Source organism: Sciurus vulgaris (assembly GCF_902686455.1).
Source record: "Sciurus vulgaris genome assembly, chromosome: 16".
NCBI classification, from domain to species: domain Eukaryota; kingdom Metazoa; phylum Chordata; class Mammalia; order Rodentia; family Sciuridae; genus Sciurus; species Sciurus vulgaris.
In genome coordinates this window covers 33,786,305-33,800,816 of record NC_136477.1, presented here as the reverse complement: position 1 = coordinate 33,800,816, position 14,512 = coordinate 33,786,305, and the positions used below count along the sequence as shown (strand labels likewise).

General features: G+C 37.5%; 1 protein-coding gene across 1 annotated transcript in view; it reads right to left on the bottom strand.

Moving 5' to 3' along the window:
- GADL1 (glutamate decarboxylase like 1) overlaps nucleotides 1-14,512 on the bottom strand; it is a 506,342-nt gene that overhangs the window by 61,579 nt on the left and 430,251 nt on the right. Inside the window, exons 15-16 of the mRNA XM_079113990.1 lie at nucleotides 11,865-12,064; nucleotides 1,384-1,435 (exon numbers count right to left, since the gene is read on the bottom strand). Coding sequence (XP_078970116.1) covers nucleotides 1,384-1,435; nucleotides 11,865-12,064 — 252 coding nt within the window. The remainder of the gene's footprint in view (nucleotides 1-1,383; nucleotides 1,436-11,864; nucleotides 12,065-14,512) is intronic.

The window sequence follows — 14,512 nt, the reverse complement described above, 5'->3', positions numbered from 1 at the left end:
AAACTTGATGAGGACCGTCACCATGTCTCTCTTCGGCTACTGCAACAGGGTTCTAGTTTGTCTAGTTTATTCTCTTCTTGTCTTCCCTTCACCCCACATGCAGCATGATCTTTCAAACTCAAATAGACTATACCCTTCTTGAAGCATCTCCAGCAACTGTACTTGGAACAACAGCTGAAGGTCTCACCTTGATCTACCTGACCTACCTGATCTCCTTTCTGCCTACCTTTCCAACTACATCACGTACTGTGCCCCTCTTTGTTGAAGACACCTTCTTTCCAGGGTGCAACACATGAAACTCTTTTCTGCCTAGAATGTCTTTCCCTCAAACAACTGCACAGTTTGCTATTTATCATCACTCAGGTCTCAGCTCAAAGATGAGCTTCAGTGGACCTGATCCAACTATTCAAGCCAAACCAGTCCCCCACACCCTCATTTTAGAATTTTATTCTATTCATTTCCATTATAGGACTTGCCACACTGATAAAATTTATCTGTATACTAGATTATCTCTCATGAATCTGTTTACTTTCTAATGAGTTCTCACTACCTGACATTTGCCAGGTACCTATTTGCTTGTTCAGTGCCTTTCAATTTCCATTTGAATGTCAGTATCATTAGGGCAGGAACATGCCCTGTCCCTATCTCCAGTGCCTAGACCTGTCCCTGGCAAATAGTCATTGTTCAATATATCTTGCCAAACAAATGCTCACCAAAAAATTGCTAGATTTCTTATATACAGCACAGGTTCCTAGATTGCAACCAGTAGGTGATTTTATATCAGGTTAAAAAAATGCAATAAGGTATAGGCTAAAGCAAGGTCTAAGAAAACCTCACACTTTCTTAAAAATCAGAATTAAACAATATTCTCATATCTTAGAAAAATTTTATCTAGCTTTGCAACCACCTTACTTCTTCTGTGTAGCAAACAATCCAATGACATCAACAACAAAATGACTTATTTTCCCAATGCTTCAAAGCTAATATACTCTCATTATTTTATAAAAAGAAAAAAATGTATGCATTTTTGTATGTTCCAATAATTGATTTTTCACATGCAGGCACAGTTGAATATTTGCAGTACAATCATTATGCAATTTAAATATCAAGATAGAGGTCATAATTTATTCACTATTATCCCTGGTAATTATTATTGAGCATTTTAATTTTCAATACTTAAAGGCAAACATATTCCCTGTGAATCCAACACAGGAAAAAATGCTCACTAATAGAGTAAATTAACATAATGGACTCTATGAATTAAGCTAATGACTTGTTTCTAACTCTGCAACACAAAAACCAATGAAATATAACAGATTAGAAAATTACCACCTTTATCACTGTTGACTGACACACTGAGCACACAATTCCACCATTACTTACTTCCATCAGTAACTTGAATCCTTCTCTTTTCTTGATTTCTTCCACTAGGTACCTAAAATTAGAAGTTACAATAATATTAATAATTGCAGTCTGAAAATGCCATGAACATGGTTGATAAGTGACAAGTCTGTTTTTCTGGTCCAGAGACAGGGCTTTCACATAAGAAGATAGAACTGAGAGTACAGGTAAAGGCACAGATATGGATTTGAACAGATAATTCCTGAGCCCACTGCAGTCCTCTGGGTCTCCAGGGAGAGATACATTTTTTAATGAGATGATGTCTATCAAATATGTTAACGCCAGCTTTTCACTGCAGTGTGAAAGGCAAATAAAGATGATTGGGTATATTTCTCTGACTCTGGTTTTCACATCAATATTTCAGAAGGGGATTTGGCGTAGACACTTAAATTACCTCTCTTGCTTGGAGGAAAAAAATGTCTTAGGGATAGAATTCTTGCTGGTAAGTTAAGATCAACATCTTCCCCCAATTAGTATCATGTTAAAAAGTAAATGGACTATAGCCATTGGCAGAATATCTTTGATGTCATCTTGAATACAAAGAGAGTTATCAACCAGAAGCAAAGGGTATCGGTACATGAGGTATGGAATATGTTTGGGAAAAGACTAAAATGACATTGGGAATATAGAGTAAAATAACATTGACTCTTCTCCCAGAGCCTGGTGTTTGTCTATATAAAAAAGAGAACTGGGGGGGCTGGGGAGGTATTTGGTTAATTTCCAAAAATTTTTAGGAGGTGTTATAAACCTATAAAGCTTTAGAAACTTTAGATTCCTAACTTGCAAGAAAAGTAATTCCAGTAGTCGGTAGAGTGCTTGCCTTGTAAGCACAAGGCCCTGGGTTCGATCCCCAGCATCCCCCCCACCGCCCAAAAAAAGAGAGAACTGAAATGGTTGGCCTTGAAAACAAGTAATGGGATCATAAGCCTTAAAAAGTTCAGGATTCCTGAACCAATGTCGAACCAATGTCTCAGATTTTGGGGTAAAATGTAAATTAATGGTCAGAAGTGTTAAAAGAGATGGCATTTGCAAGAGATTTATTATTATACATAGTAGCAAAAGCAGAAACAAAGAAAGAAGAAAACACTACACCCAACAATAAATAAGGACTGATTTGGAAAACTGTGGTCTTGTCATGGAATTGTGGTACCATGACCATGTCACTAAATTATGTATATCCAATTAATACTGAAGAACACAGACAAAAATGTTCCTCTTGGGCCCAATTCCCTAACTATAAAACTGGACTAAAACCAATCTTCCCAAGTTGAAAAGATTGTTGTAAAAATTTGAATAAATTCATACACAGAAAGTTGTAAACTCAAAAAAAAAAAAAAACATAGAAAGGGGGATATTTATTATCACATCATTTTCTAAAGACCATTCTAGAATGTGTATATAGATTGCCTTTGGTTACAAATGCAGTTCTTTTTTCCCAGACTTATTCATGTGGCTTCCCAAACGAGGTTCAATATTGATGTTTGTGTATAGGTATTGTCTTTGAAATAGACAGAATGTTATAAATATCCTATAAATATTAGTTAGCAATGTTGATTTTTTATTTTGAGCAATAAAGTGACAACACACACATAGACTCACAAAGTTTTAGTCTCTCTCTTTCTCTCTCTCTCTCTCTCTCTCTCTATATATATATATATATATATATCCCTCTCTCTCTCTATATATATATATATATCCCTATTTCCAAATATTTTTAGGAGGTGTTATAAATCTATAAAGCTTTAGAAACTTTAGATTCCTAACTTGCAAGAAAAGTAATTCCAGTAGTCAATAAATAAACTCAGAAATGATGCTTGAGGTCATTGTTAATTAAAAAAAAAAAAACAGGAATAAAAGTAATACTAAACCATGTTCCCCATCTAATACTGGAAACAAATTTAAAGAGCAGTTACATCTAGTCATTGAGAATATGATAGAAAGCTGCTATAAATCTTTTAAAGTTAATGATCCTCCTATCTTCTGATCAAGCAAATAACTTTTGATCCAGTCTACTAGGAAAAAAAATAATATTAAGGATGGTCAAAGAGAGACATGATATACAGAAACGTAAATATACATATGCATATATGTTGTATATAAAGCTCCCTGTGGGTATATGTGTGTTCTAAACAGAAACAACCAGAAAGAAGATTAATATCCAGAAATTGGGGATGATAGATTAAAATATACTCTAGTAACCCAGTGTAATACAATGCAGCTATTAAAATGAATGCATTCTATCTCCTTCAATTAAACCACAGGGATGCTCAGGATGTATTAGTAAAAGATAAAAGTGAGGTACTGATAAATATGGATCATTTGATTTCATTTTAAAGAAATTTTTAAAAAGGAAGAATATTTTTAAAAAGGAAAAATAAGTAATCTATTCACATGCATATCTGAGTACAGAGTAAAATATGAAAGAATACATCTTAAATCCTTCAAGTCTGCTTACCTTTGGGGTTAGGGATTATCAACTCTATTTTTATACCTCTTTGTAAAGATGCTTAGGTGTAGTTACTTGTGTAATTTTTAAAGGAACTTGAAAGAAAACCATAAGGCACACCACAAAACAAATGTCTACCATCTCCACCTGTGCAAGGATATCTCCATAAACTGCCCCTTTGCTCACCTTCTTAGGTATGAATGTTCAGGCAATCCATTAACTCCAACCTCACGCTATGATTTCACCCTGAGGAGACCCACACTGTCCTCAGCATCTCAAGGCTCTGAATAATACTTTGACTTTCTAGAAACCATGGCAACGACTAGTTAGAAGGGGCTAAGGTACAGAAAATCAACCTTGTGACCTGGTAGTTCCTTAGCCTCCCTAAGCCTGCTTTAGTTTTCTCTGCAGATGTGGGACCAAATCAGTGACATTCTTCCCTAAGAGACTGATTTTGTGAAACTTAGACACAGTATCTGTTGTCTCAATTTAAAATATTTCTGTCCAACTGGCTAACACTGTTCCTGGGGAAAAGGGCTCCAAAACAGAACTGATTTTTTTCCAGTTAAAACTCTGATTTTTGCTGACCAAGTAGACCTGAGCATTTTGCTGGGGTCAATGTTCTTATGGCAGTCACCATCAAAGTCTGCAAAACCTAAGATAACTCTCCAGTTGAGTTGAGACTAGAAATGATCTGGGGAAGAGGAAAACCTGCTGTTTCATTGATAACAGAAGTCTTAACACCAGAATTTCCAAGTTATGTTTCACAGTAATCATGTTAATAGTACCAAACAGAAAGATTCCACTGTCAAATAAGTCTGAACACTGCCGGGCATAACAGTTAGGCTGCTTCTGTCTGTAATGTATAAAGCTGCTCCCCCACCCATCAGGTGCAGTCATTTTCCCCGCCTCCCAACCACTTGTCAATCTGTGAACATCCTAGCTAGCTATTGGTTCATCAGTCAGCTTGCAAGTATCCTTCTCTGATATTGGTCCCCTGTTAGCCCCGCAGAATTCAACTGTTTACCATAGCTCCCCCGCCATCTTTCCCCATTCTTCTGTCTGTCCTCCTCGCTTTTCTCTATCCTCCTGGCTTTCACACTCTCTCTAGCGAGCGCCCTTTCTCTTTCCCTTTCTTTTCCTCTCATTTTCTCTCTTACCCTGCAGGGAGACACTCTGTTTGCTTCATAAACTCCCTTATGTGAGTTCCCGTGTCCCGCGTGGTTCCGTGGGATTTCCTTACACTGTCTAGGATTAGAAGTATGCACGGCTTTATTCACCAGGCCCTTTATTGAGCTGGCTGGCTTGACATGGTCACCAGGTGATTTCAGTCCACCATGCTGAGAGGTCAGTAGGGTCTCCTCTCATGTTCATAGGATGACCACAACTGCAGCTATCATGTCCTTGCACAAGAGTCCCCAGAAGGAACAAAGGGGATTAGAGCCAAAGCCCTTTTTCTTCTTACATGCACCTCTCTATTTAGGTAAGAATATTTTCCCTGCGTGTTCACAGAATGCTTCCTGCATCTTACTGATTGAGTCACACACCCAGCCACGTGTGTGAGGTGGGTTAAACTAATGCTCCCAGCTGAAACACTACTATCTATATAAAACATGGTTCTCATGGCAAGTAAGAAGAGAACATGGTCATTGGGTAGACAATCAATGGTGTCTGTTTACTGGTGACAGCAAGGTTAAAAATGTGTCTCTATAACAGGCCTTTTAGGCCTCTTATTGTCCTTGTGAGCACTTGAATTCGCAAGAGAAGAATAAACAATATAGTTAACATTTCCCAATCATGTTTAATTATGGAATTATTTTTTGAGGATCATTTATTAAGATTTTCTGGTAGTCTATTATTCCACAGAGCATAGTTCTGAAATGCTAGTTAAAAAATAAAAACATAAATAAATGGAATAAAGATCAGTAGAGTAGAGGTAAAGGAAACAGAAGAAGGGAAGAAGGAAAGGGGTAATCCTGAGGACTGAATTAGAGAAAATTATATTCCATGATTGTAAAATTATGTCAAAATGAACTCCAACATTATATATAACTAAAATGAACTAATAAAAAAAGTTCATTGTTAAGAAAAGATAAGTACTTCTCTAAAAAACCTTACCCTCTTCTTAAATAAATGCTTAAATGAAATGAGTTGTTAGGAGGAAGTCCAAATAAGCTTTGGGTGACCTCTATCTATATTCATAAGGATGACTTATTCCTCACAAGTTCTTTTTTCAATATATGGAAACATCCTAAAAATAAAATACATTAAAAAAAAACCACACACAACTATTCTTACATGGTAGAATCCTTAAAAAGATGTACATTCGGTTTTGGGGACAAAATGCAGAAACCAAAAACTATTTCTATCAAAGGCATGCCAGGAATGAACTCCGAACTACTCATTCTCCTTCCCACTAAGCCTGACACAAAAAAGGGGGAAGAAAAAATGCACATTTGCAAGAGTTTTCCCCAATTCTACTGGGGTAAAGCTTATATGAATATTCTGACTTGATTCTGAAGCACACATTAATGATAATCTGGGTCCAAAGTGGTTCTCCTTGCTTTACTTACAAATGTGTTCCCAACATTAGAGACTCTCAGTTCTCCAAGTTATTACATGAGTCCATTTAATTTTTTTGGATTTCACTTGACTGTTTCGCAAGCTGTGCTTCACTTTCCAGAAATAGCCTTTCCAGGCCCCTTCTCAATTCGACAGCCACTACAGAGTCCCCTTGGACCACCCTGGACCAAGTTTCTCCCCCACTCTCATCTTTTCCCTTGAAAATTTTTCTGATGGCTGCACCAAACGCTCCCAGGATTCTTGAGCTTTTTCCATCTGCTTTCTGTATGCTCTGCATATATCCTATCTCATGGCTTTGTCTGATTCATCACAGACACCCACATACTCTATTCTACTGCAACTGTGATTTTTAAAAAAGTCACCAATTTAAAGAAAAGAATGAAAACATTGTCCCTTCTGGACTTGGTCCCTCCCATCGCCTAGAGAAATCAACTAGCACAAAAGCCCCATTGTGTAACTGTTCACCTTTTCCAGACTGATAAGGATACATCCCTCAGCACTCATGCAAGTCTATGAAATAAATTCTACCTGAGAGATTGCAGAGATTGTGTGTCAAGGGAATAGATAAATGACACGCTGGAGACCAAATAAAGTAGCAGAATGGGAGTTTCTGAGCCTTGTGTTGTTGTTGAAAAGACTCACACACATGACTCTTCTGGGCCTGCTTTAAAAATTACCCCTTAGTGGGAATCCATTTAACCAGATCACTACAACAAAGGCCTTGAAAGTGCATGAGGCAACAGGTAACCCCCCACTTCCCCTGCCCCACTGCACTGCAAAACACTGCCAACTGTTTGGGGCAGAGATCAGGGATGCAAGATCACATGCTGTGCACCACAAAAAAGGTGGTTTTAAACCTCAGCCCTCTGGGTTTCAATCATGCTTAATAATCACATGTTGCTTTAGGTTCCCAGTGTTACTGATATTCCAATAACCAAAGGAAAAAGCACTTTTTTGTGGGTTGGTACTGGGGATTGAACTCAGGGGCACTTGACCACTGAGCCACACCCCCAGCCCTATTTTGTATTTCATTTAGAGACAGGGTGTCTCTGAGTTACTTAGCCCCTCCCTTTTGCTGAGACTGGCCTTGAATTCACAATCCTCCTGCCTCAGACTCCCAAGCTGCTGAGGTTACAGGTAGGCACCACAGCACCCAGCTAGAAAAAGCATTTTAATAATTAATACTTCATGAAAGAAATGTTCTCTCCTCAATTGGAATGACAGGGTCAAATGGAAATTGGAAAAATCCTTAAATGTCTTTTAGGTACTCATTTTTTTTTCCTTCTTGCTGGATTTCTGACAACCCCTAACATCAGAGTCATGGTCCTCCTAAAATATCTGCTCTTGTTTTCCCATGGAAAAGGGAGAAAGTGATCTGATCAGGACAGTGATCACTCTTATTTGTTTGTTTATTTATTTATTTATTTATTTATTTGGTACTTGGGATTGAATCCCAGAGGACTTTTTCCATGGAGTTACAGCCCATTAATTTAATTCTAGTTTTTATTTTTTTGAGACAGGGTTTCACAAAATTGCTCAGGATGGTCTTAGGTTCAAGATTTTCCTGCCTCATCCTTCAGAGTCACTGGGATTATAGGAATGCACCACCTCTCACCAGCAGGGCAGGGATCACTGTCTATCAAAATCTGGTCTTTAAATCTTAAGGTCAACATACAGTGTTCAAGACCTGCACAATGGCTCACACCTGTAATCCCAGCATTTTGGGAAGCTGAGGCAGGAGGATCACAAGTTCAAAGCCAGCTTCAGAAAAAGTGAAGGGCTAAGCAACTCAGACCCTATCTCTAAATAAAATACAAAACAGGTCTGGGGATGTGACTCAATGGTTGAGTGCCCCTGAATTCAATCCCCTGTACCCCAACATCCCCCCCAAAATATAGATTTCATAATTGAATTCCATTTAGATTCAGGAATATGGAAACATTGCTTATGTGGAATTAGTGCAATTCTTACTTTAATAGGACAGAGAAAACAGCAGCAGAGTTTTTTAATATTTACGAGACCCGACCTGGGACCTAGCTATAACCGGCTGCCAATAATGGACATGCACCCCAACTAGTTACATAATCACACATACAGGCTCACTGTGCCAAAGCTGCTGTCTATGGAAGGACTTTACACTTCTTAGAAATAAATCAGTGTTAGCCTTAGAAATTATGCCTGTAGAGTTTTCTGACTGTGGATGGGAATTATTTTTATTTGGTAAACTCTGAAGCAAATTCTACTGACTTGAGGAAAAATTATTTTAACTCTAATCCTTCAGTGGTTTGAACTTCACAAAACACATAATCAGCAGTATTCCAGAGCTACCTTATAGTGACCAGTGAGAGGCCTTTTCTAAATAATCCAGAATTGTGCAAACCACAGCTGTGAGTAACTTTCAGTTTACCATGATGAAAATATTTACACCATGGAAATTGGCAGACACTACAATTTTTTTTTTCTTTTAGCAGCACAGCACTGCATATAAGCTCAAGCAAACAGAATAATAGATCCCAGAATTGAGAAGATATTCCAACAATCCTAATGAGCAGGATTATAAAGCAATGTGTAAATTTGAAAAGAAGTCATAAAAATAAAACCTTTCTTTTGTTAGTTTACTATGATCTTAATCCTAAAGAAACTTTAAGTTTATAGTTTCACGCTCATTTCCAAGTGATATGCCTAAAAAGACTGTCCTTTTCCTTGGTGCTTGGGGTGGGAAAACAGGGTGACCTTTACTAATCCCAGGAATACACTGTTGGATATCAAGAGTATGAAAAGTTGAGGCAAAAAAAAACCTATTATTAATAACTGCAGGCAAAAGGAGGGACTCTTTTTCAAATATTTAAATATAGGTCACAGAGTCTGCAGTGATGCTCACTGAAATGTTAATTCAATTCAATTCAACTTGACAAACATTTACAAACAATAAGTGTTTGTTGAATTGAATTGAAATGTTAACATTTATCCTCCTGTGATATTTCTCTGCAAAAAAATTAGAAAGTATCCGCAGACTGTAAGTTCTACCCTGAGATGAATGTTAACTTCATAATAAATATGACCATCAAATATTTATGCCTAGCCTTATTTCAAGACACCTGTCATTGAATTACTTAGCAGCTTTGACAGAATAATGCAGAGATTCTAACACATTTGAATGCTACAAGAAAATACAAAGCAGGAAACAGAGCTTCCTGGACTTTTAACTTATCGGGCAACTATGAATATTTATAGTAGACTCACTTTTTTTCGCAACTGAGTTGTTATCTCCCTCCTTTTAATAGAAACACTTTAACCCTACCTCTAGTTAAAGTACATTCTTCACCCAGTTTCAGCACATCACCTATACGAGGACATGTGACTTGATATTGACCAAAGTGTGCGTCATATTTCCCTGGGAACAGCAACTGATTCGAGATGGACATTTCCCTCACTCACCAATAAAGTTTCCTTAGGATTTTTGGAAGAGGAGCATACTCTCCTTCTGATCTTGACCTTGAATCTGGAAGAATATGATTCCTGACAGCCCCCTTCCTACATTTAAATAAACCCCACATGAAGGAAAGCAAGGGTGAAAGATGTAGAAAGATTCAGGTCAGGTGATATTCTTTAAGCCCCTAAACTAAGCCATTCCAGAAGTCATCACTATGCTAGTCTTATAAATCACTTCAGGTAATAAATTACTTTTCTTTGCTTATAATAGCTTGAGGAGGATTTCTTTTACCACAAAAAGAATCCTAATAATTTAATAATATAATGTGATATAACATATCATATCAACTTACAAAAATCTTCTGAAAGTGCTGAAGTCATCTTTTCACCAACCTTAATATCCGAGTCCTTTGCACAGAACTTTGCATTTCTTCCTGCCAAAAGGCAGAGGGTACTTAGTACCTCTGAAAGTTGGTCTTGGCTGTATGATTTGCTCTGGCCAATAGAATGGTGGTGGTAGATATAATACAATCTGAAGTTTAAAGTGAGTTTGCATGTATGGGCTTGTCATCTTGGGCTTGCTATAGTTATGTGAATAATTGCTGTTTTAAGATATGAGGTTTCAGAATTTCATGCACAAAATACCCATTTCATTCCCAGAATTGGAAGAGGAAATTTATAAAGATCTAAATAGATACTTCAGGATTTTGCAAGTGATATGAATAGGAAGTTTGTCAGGAAAGACTATGCAAACCAGAGATCACAAGTCCTGATGTTTATAGTGACTAAGCAGGTAAGAATGGCCACAACTCATATACATGAAGCATATGCCAGGCATTGTTCCAAGTGTTTTACATATATTACTTTCTTTAATCTCTACAATAATAAATATATGCTATTATCATTACTATTTTGCTGAGATGAAAGTGAGGTGCAGAGAAATTCCAAAACATGCTCAAATCTCATAGTTTGTCAAAGATAGGTTTTGAATCCACTTTGTGCCACTATACTATAGTAAATAGCCTAGATTTTAAAAAAGAAAAAGCAGTAGGAAGTGCTGGAGACTTTTGTTCTTTATAGGTTAAGGCCTCGTCATGTTCAACTGATTGGAACACTGTGGGATTAAGAATCCAACCTTTTGATAGAAGCCCAAGGTCCAGCTTGGGGGAAATCTATTTTAAAGTATTTTAAATGTCTAATATTTTGACACCATGAAGGTCAACCCTGTGCAGTGCATGTTCAACAAAACACATTTAAATCTAAATTCAGCTGTGGTCTGTCTTTTTGCTCTCACAGATCTAAGTTTAGCAGGTCAGTTTTGCTCAGGTGGCGAGTGTCTGGCACCTGTATCTCAAGAGCTTTTCTAATGTCCTTGAAACTCATGGCAAGAGCTTTGTTTCTCATGATACTAAAAAGGCAAGCAAACATGGTGCTTCTGCAGTACCTTTTTCTTTATGCCTTTACACTGTCTCCATATTCTCACAGACCTGCTTTGTGAGTCCTTAAAGTGACACCAGACTTTGGAATTTCCTCATATCCAGAGGTTTGGCTTTGTGCTCCCTCTGCCTGGATCATTCCTCACACCTCCTCATCAGGTCCCAGTTGAGTTTCTTCCTCTAAGAAATCTCAGCCAATATCACCTAAGAACACACTAGAGATCCCTCATGGGTTCTCTTGGAGCCCCATGCACCTCCTTTATCAAAAAGGAGACTCACTTGTATTTTATCTGTCTCCTTATTTGAATATATCTCTGAGTTGCTAGGATCCTAGTAGTTGATAAGACTGCTGTGCTCACAATTCCTAACATATAGTAGGTATTTAAAAAATGTTTATTTCATGAAAGGAGGAATTCACAAATAAAAGAACATGTGCAGATCTTGCCAATGTTACAAATGTTACTTTCATTTGGTCCTCCTATTATAGACTCACATGGAGACACACACACGCACACACACACACACACACACACACACACACACACACACACACACAATGCACTTACCTAGATAAAGCAAGAGCACGATTAACCCTTTCTTCAAGGCCTAATGTGCCCAGGGCCTTCCAGGTCATCCAGAACTTGAATGCATCTGGTCTCCTGCTACATTGGATGGACTTGTCTCCTGTGTCATAACTGACATCATAGAATTTATCCTGCTGGAAGAGATAGGATGCCTTGGCAGAGTAGCATTTCTTAAGAAGGTCCTTTGAAAAAAGAAATAAGGAAAGATGACAAGACTGTTTATTTTTAGAATATACTTGATTTTGAAAACACACAGAAACAAAACCTGTAAGGTATTCTACTACTTGTACCAAAAGGATATCCTACTTCATGACTGCCTGACCTGGGCTTTCTTGGTGTGCTTTGATGTTGAGAATTCTGACTCTTTTGGTTAAAATGAAAAAAAGAAAAAAAAAAAAAAAAAAAGACCTCAGAGTTGACAATTCTAGGTTCAACTTCTCAATTTCACTGATGAACAGGAGAAATGAGAAGACCATAACTTCATCTCTCTGAACATCAAGGTGGGCCAGTTTCTCATGATGAGTCATCTGGAACTCATTCAAAGTTCCACAAGGAAAAAAAAAAATCTGACATGTTGTGTATATATTATATAATTTCATAAGCAAAATGCTAGGCTTTTAAGTCCTATTGTTTAAAAATTGATATCCACAATGAAGGGCCACCGTGGATGGAAACTTAAGGAAAGAGTTTTGGAAGAGTTAAATCTGATCAGCAGGTCTTCACAGACACAGAGCATCAACTGCCACCCCAAGGCGCTTTCACATTTTTTTTTCACATTGGTCTTCTTTGCAAGCAAACTCCATTCACATTTACTAACTGGTTTCTCTTCCCCAAGAAGCCACTAATAATTTCCTGTTTATTACCATGCTTTGCCTTGATCCCAAATTATTAGAGTTTAAGTCATGTTGTTCTTGGTGTCACCAGGCATCTACAAAACCCCAGATTTCCTGACCTGTCATCAATATCCCTCACACCTCCCTGGGGTCCTTCATGCCTACAACACATTTGCTAAAACTCTCTGCTCCTCCAGGGCAGTCAATCTTCTCAGGGTCCCTAACCACTAAATCTTGTGCCATCTATATCTTTGCTCACATCATTTGCTTGAGCTTGTCTCTGTTTTATTATAATGTTTGACACATTCAATAGAATAAGTACAAACAGTGTATTTATAAATTCTGAAGATCACTATCACTAAATATAGCCTTCCGTCTTTATCTAGGTCTACCATTTTAACAGGTCCCGTCAAGTGTTTCTTCCCCCTCAGCTTCTTTATTTGCCCATTCCATCAGGCTCATATGTAGCTGCATTTGTTGGCCTTTCTGCTATGCTGTCTCCACTTAATGAGTAGTTACAACATATCTTCTCTCTTTGTGTGTCCCAGCAAGTTCTTGAGCATAGGAGTCATTTTTAACCATTTCCATTCTCATGGAGTTTAATGCTGTGCTGGGCACAGAGTGACAATGATTGTCCCTCCCCAAAGTTATACTTCTCTCCCGCTCCCTTTACATGGGGTATGAACAGAAAAAGTCCAAATACTTATGTTTCTCATTTAGTGCATTTTCCAAACTTTAACAATGTAAAACTGCACAGCTCTGTACCAGAAGCTACAAAGAAACTCCTCCATAGACACAGAGATCCTAGAAAAGCTCCTTTCTAATCAGAGAATGTATTTAATGTGTTCCATTTGACTGATCAGTTTGCACTTTGAGAGAATAAAAAGAAAATTTCAAGGCATCAAATTCCAAATGAAAGACAAGTTTGCCCTTTTAATAGAAGCATTGCCTTGTGTGGACACTAATCCCATCTAAGTATGTTCCATTACCAAAAAGCATGATTTTACATAATGGAAAACCATTTTGTATCAAAAACAATCAGGAAGTCCAAAATCTTATTCACAATAAACAGAGTATAAAATAATAATCAAAGGATTACTAGTCAGATGTCACCTGGCTCTGATGCATATTCTTGGTGGACACAGAGGAAGACCTAAACAATAAAGTAGAAAAAGTCCCTAACTCTTAAATGTTCACTTTTATTTTACCAGCAACCTATCAGCTCTTCAATGCTATCACCACTATCCCTCCCTACCTCAGTGGTCAAAATTTTGGTTATTGTTTCCACTGGCTGACTATATAGTATAATGCTAAAAGGTCAATGCATTTATTTTAAGGACCAAGCATGTACATGTATTCACAACACCCTTATATATATATGCTTGTACTTGCACCATGATTCTAAATTTGCTTCTAACAACCACCAGACTTTTTAAAAATCTCCAAAGAAATGAACTTTGGACATGCATCAAGCAAGCTTCAGGAACTTATATTAGTGACTGAGATAAAGAGAAGTCCCATCCATTATCAGAGGACAAACTGCATCCTCACAGGCAGATGGGAAAGAGGAGAGCCAAGGAAATTTACAGCAGAAGGAGCAATTGTCCTGCAGTAGAGACACAGTTAATTTCACTGCACAGAAAAATCCTCCTGCCTTGGGAAGTTTTCATAAAGAACAACTGGAGACTTGGGATTTACTTTATTGAGAATAAATGAAAACTTTCCCCCAAAGTTTCTGCTTTGCATTTTAGTTTATATCCTTGTATTAAAATGGATGAGATGTCCTTTAAGTTTTAG